This window comes from Pteropus vampyrus, unplaced genomic scaffold, assembly GCF_000151845.1.
Source record: "Pteropus vampyrus isolate Shadow unplaced genomic scaffold, Pvam_2.0 Scaffold226, whole genome shotgun sequence".
Classification (NCBI taxonomy): Eukaryota; Metazoa; Chordata; class Mammalia; order Chiroptera; family Pteropodidae; genus Pteropus; species Pteropus vampyrus.
This window is the reverse complement of record NW_011889007.1, coordinates 352,312-357,387: the sequence shown is the minus strand read 5'-3', so window position 1 is coordinate 357,387 and position 5,076 is coordinate 352,312. Positions and strand designations below refer to the sequence as shown.

Here is a 5,076-nt window from a genome sequence, read left to right as displayed (position 1 = left end):
GCTGCCATTCCCGATGGCCTCCTTTCTTTGCTGCGGCCGGACTGTCTCTCGTCAGTCCTGTTTTTGTTGAATGAGGATTCCGAGGGTTTGCATTTAACCGATGGCTGCAGCCCTCCGCGACAGATCGTGCAAGGTCTCACACGGCACCTCTCGTGGGCTCCGTTCTCTTTTCTGTCTCCGAGCAGAAAAGAGTTTCTGTTCCCCGTCAGCTACATTTCCATCTCGGTGTCTTTAAACACGAGCATTCAGCTGAGGGCCGCACAGCCCATACACCCTTCCCCTGCCCCCATCTTTTCCTTCACCATCCTGCATCCTCCCCTAAAACTCCCCCCGCAGACCCCAACAGGGGACCCGAGTCCAGGCTGGTCTGGGGGATGTGTTGACAGAAGAGCCTAAAACTTTGGGATCTTCCCAAAGTCACGTGCGGACGCCGGGCGGAGGGAAACAGCAGCTACTGTTGGTCCTCGGGTCGGGCCCGGCGGCCGCGTGTCCCTCGCTGCTGGCGCCGCTCTCCCTCTGCATCTGTCGTCTGGCTGCTGTGCGTGCGCCCAGTGCGGGTGGGGGAGGCGGCGGCCCCCGCGTGTTTTCATTTATTTATTGTTTGCTGTTTCTGCAGATTCAGGCCTCAGCAGCCCCCTCAGGGAGCCGGGGTTTCACTTTGAAAGTTAGTTCCTGTGTCCTGTTCTCGGCTTCCTTTCGCCACCCGTTTGTTTTCATCTTTGGTTTCTCCATCCCGCCTCCTAGCTCTGCCCACCCGTCCTGCGCTGGCTTCTGGGGAGGGCGGGCTGGTCTGCTGGGCCCTGGGGCCGCTGGTCGTGACTAGCGGGGCGGATAGGGGCACAGGTGAGACACATAGGCACATACGTATTTAAGAACAGGAGCCGACCCACGCGACAGCCGGGGGACCCACCAGGCAAAGGGGCACCAGCCGCAGACCCTGTAGGGGTGGACTCTAGGGGGCCCGTGAGCAGCAGTTGTGCACCATCCAGCCCGGCGGTGTTTTAACGGATCAGTCCCGGTGCGTCCGTGGCGGCGCTTAGCTACAGAGTGAGCGTGAGCGCGGGTGCACACGTAGCCGCCACCCTCTGAGAGGAACGGGCGTGGCAGACCAGACATCAGGAAGAGCCAGGCCCACTCCGCTGACTCCTGCCACCCCCGGGGGCTCTGGAGATCGAGGACGTCACTGTCCATGTAGCTGATGAGAGAACCAGGCCTCAGAGTAGGGCGTAGCACCCCCGCCCCACGCAGGTGTCCAGAAGGGTTGAGACACACCCACATCCCCCCCAGTCCGACCCCTCAGCTCTGCCTCTGATCCCAGGAGGGCAGAAAGGGGTGTCTGTCCCCTGCGCCCGCCCTGGGGAACGGAGTTTGTGGAGGCCCAGCCAGCTGTCATCTGCCGCTTCATTTCCGTGTCACCCACCTGCTTCCCGCCACAAAGCACTAGGAGCTTGAGGTCCTGCAGGGCAGTCCTTCCCCAGCTGGGGCGGGGGACTGGGGCGGGCAGACACTGTGAGCCAGGGGCGTCGGGAGCGGCTGGGCTGCAGCCTCTAATGCTCCAGTTTCAGGCCCGCAGGCCTGGGGTCCCCCCCACCCCGCCACACCCTCTAACCGCAGCTCGTCCATCGCAGACTCACGCTGTAGAGCACCCCGCCCCCAGCCCCTGGGCTGGCCCCGGAGTGACCAGCCCACGCCACGGCTCTGCTCTCCCTGCAGGCATGCTCAGCCACCCACCAGTCCCCATCGCGGACATGGCCGAGCACACGGAACGCCTCAAGGCCAACGACAGCCTCAAGCTCTCCCAGGAGTATGAGGTGAGCCCACCCCTACCTCCCGCCCTCCCGGGCTGCCAGCACCCACGCTGACCCTCCCACCTGCCCGTCCCCCGCAGTCCATCGATCCAGGCCAGCAGTTCACGTGGGAGCATTCCAACCTGGAGGTGAACAAGCCCAAGAACCGCTACGCCAACGTCATCGCGTACGACCACTCCCGAGTCATCCTGCAGCCCATCGAAGGTAGCACGCCAGCCCCAGCTCTCTCCCGCCCTTCCGCGTTCTCCAGACAGCGCAGGTCCCCGCACCCCAGGGCCAGCGTGCACAGGCTAGGGGACACACAGGGAAACCGGAGCTTGGTTCTGGTCTCAGGCCTGGTCTGGCTCCAGTCAGAGGCCGCTGGGAATTTTTAGATATGTGTATAATCGTTGTCCGTTATGGTTCTATCTGTTCCTCCACGTCGCTGGTTCTCAGCTGGGGCAGTTCTGACCCCTGGGGACATTTGACAACGTCTGGGGATGTTTTTGTAGTCACACATTGGAGGACGGGGATGCTAGTGACACCTGGGTGGAGGCCCAGGATGACACTCAACCCCTGACGATACACGGGATGCCCCCCCTGCAGAGAATGATCTCGCCCCACCACAGCCCTGCGCCCCACCACAGCCCTGCGCCCCACCGCAGTTGTGCTGACAGGAGAAACGGAGCACGTGCTGCGACCTCATGGGGGCAGATTGGGGCAGTCCCAGAGAGCTTCCCAGTGGTTGCATGGAGCCCGCTTAGAAGGAGGGGGCACCCCACCCATCCCCGGCTTCTCGTCCTGGCTGCAGGCGTGGTGGGCAGTGACTACATCAACGCCAACTACGTGGATGGCTACAGGCGGCAGAACGCATACATCGCCACGCAGGGGCCACTGCCCGAGACCTTCGGTGACTTCTGGCGTATGGTGTGGGAGCAGCGCTCGGCTACCATCGTCATGATGACGAGGCTAGAAGAGAAATCACGGGTGAGGCCTGGAGCCCGCTGCCCAGGGCCCCCAGCCAGCCCTGGCCCACACTCACGTCTGCTCTGCTCTCGGTGCAGATCAAGTGTGATCAATACTCTCACACCTCTCGTCTCGAGCCCACTTAGTGGCGGGTGTCGGCGTTTCCCACACTGCCCTGGGGCGTGCCCTGAGCAAGCACACCTCTCCGGTACCCTGTCCCTCCCCCTGCAGTGGCCACAGGTGCCCCTGCTCCCCCTGCCTCTCCGTGGTTTCCTGTAGGTTCATAGGGTGCCGCTAAAGTCACCGGCCACACCTCGCGGCCAGTGGCATCTTATTCTTGACCGTGTCCGCGCGGTGGTCACACAGCCCGTTTCCCTCTCTCCGTGGACTCGTGCCAGCCGCTCCTAACCAGAGGAGTCTTGTATTTAGCCGATGGCTGCTGTCCTCCTTGAGCTCAGAGCACGGCTGCCTCTGCCCCTCGGCCCGCCCTCTGCTCTCCACCTCCTGCATCCGAACTGGTTCATGTCCCGTTTCCAACTGGAGGTTCTAAACATTTGCATTTAACCGATGGCCACTGTCCTTAGGGCCTCCGCTGCCATTCCCGATGGCCTCCTTTCTTTGCTGCGGCCGGACTGTCTCTCGTCAGTCCTGTTTTTGTTGAATGAGGATTCCGAGGGTTTGCATTTAACCGATGGCTGCAGCCCTCCGCGACAGATCGTGCAAGGTCTCACACGGCACCTCTCGTGGGCTCCGTTCTCTTTTCTGTCTCCGAGCAGAAAAGAGTTTCTGTTCCCCGTCAGCTACATTTCCATCTCGGTGTCTTTAAACACGAGCATTCAGCTGAGGGCCGCACAGCCCATACACCCTTCCCCTGCCCCCATCTTTTCCTTCACCATCCTGCATCCTCCCCTAAAACTCCCCCCGCAGACCCCAACAGGGGACCCGAGTCCAGGCTGGTCTGGGGGATGTGTTGACAGAAGAGCCTAAAACTTTGGGATCTTCCCAAAGTCACGTGCGGACGCCGGGCGGAGGGAAACAGCAGCTACTGTTGGTCCTCGGGTCGGGCCCGGCGGCCGCGTGTCCCTCGCTGCTGGCGCCGCTCTCCCTCTGCATCTGTCGTCTGGCTGCTGTGCGTGCGCCCAGTGCGGGTGGGGGAGGCGGCGGCCCCCGCGTGTTTTCATTTATTTATTGTTTGCTGTTTCTGCAGATTCAGGCCTCAGCAGCCCCCTCAGGGAGCCGGGGTTTCACTTTGAAAGTTAGTTCCTGTGTCCTGTTCTCGGCTTCCTTTCGCCACCCGTTTGTTTTCATCTTTGGTTTCTCCATCCCGCCTCCTAGCTCTGCCCACCCGTCCTGCGCTGGCTTCTGGGGAGGGCGGGCTGGTCTGCTGGGCCCTGGGGCCGCTGGTCGTGACTAGCGGGGCGGATAGGGGCACAGGTGAGACACATAGGCACATACGTATTTAAGAACAGGAGCCGACCCACGCGACAGCCGGGGGACCCACCAGGCAAAGGGGCACCAGCCGCAGACCCTGTAGGGGTGGACTCTAGGGGGCCCGTGAGCAGCAGTTGTGCACCATCCAGCCCGGCGGTGTTTTAACGGATCAGTCCCGGTGCGTCCGTGGCGGCGCTTAGCTACAGAGTGAGCGTGAGCGCGGGTGCACACGTAGCCGCCACCCTCTGAGAGGAACGGGCGTGGCAGACCAGACATCAGGAAGAGCCAGGCCCACTCCGCTGACTCCTGCCACCCCCGGGGGCTCTGGAGATCGAGGACGTCACTGTCCATGTAGCTGATGAGAGAACCAGGCCTCAGAGTAGGGCGTAGCACCCCCGCCCCACGCAGGTGTCCAGAAGGGTTGAGACACACCCACATCCCCCCCAGTCCGACCCCTCAGCTCTGCCTCTGATCCCAGGAGGGCAGAAAGGGGTGTCTGTCCCCTGCGCCCGCCCTGGGGAACGGAGTTTGTGGAGGCCCAGCCAGCTGTCATCTGCCGCTTCATTTCCGTGTCACCCACCTGCTTCCCGCCACAAAGCACTAGGAGCTTGAGGTCCTGCAGGGCAGTCCTTCCCCAGCTGGGGCGGGGGACTGGGGCGGGCAGACACTGTGAGCCAGGGGCGTCGGGAGCGGCTGGGCTGCAGCCTCTAATGCTCCAGTTTCAGGCCCGCAGGCCTGGGGTCCCCCCCACCCCGCCACACCCTCTAACCGCAGCTCGTCCATCGCAGACTCACGCTGTAGAGCACCCCGCCCCCAGCCCCTGGGCTGGCCCCGGAGTGACCAGCCCACGCCACGGCTCTGCTCTCCCTGCAGGCATGCTCAGCCACCCACC

The 5,076-nt window shown here is 63.0% G+C and overlaps 1 protein-coding gene across 1 annotated transcript in view; it reads left to right on the top strand.

The window, feature by feature from the left end:
* Window positions 1-5,076, top strand: part of PTPRS (protein tyrosine phosphatase, receptor type S) — a 59,082-nt gene that overhangs the window by 44,495 nt on the left and 9,511 nt on the right. Inside the window, exons 15-19 of the mRNA XM_023538594.1 lie at window positions 400-664; window positions 1,714-1,811; window positions 1,889-2,012; window positions 2,599-2,774; window positions 2,852-2,882. Coding sequence (XP_023394362.1) covers window positions 400-664; window positions 1,714-1,811; window positions 1,889-2,012; window positions 2,599-2,774; window positions 2,852-2,882 — 694 coding nt within the window. The remainder of the gene's footprint in view (window positions 1-399; window positions 665-1,713; window positions 1,812-1,888; window positions 2,013-2,598; window positions 2,775-2,851; window positions 2,883-5,076) is intronic.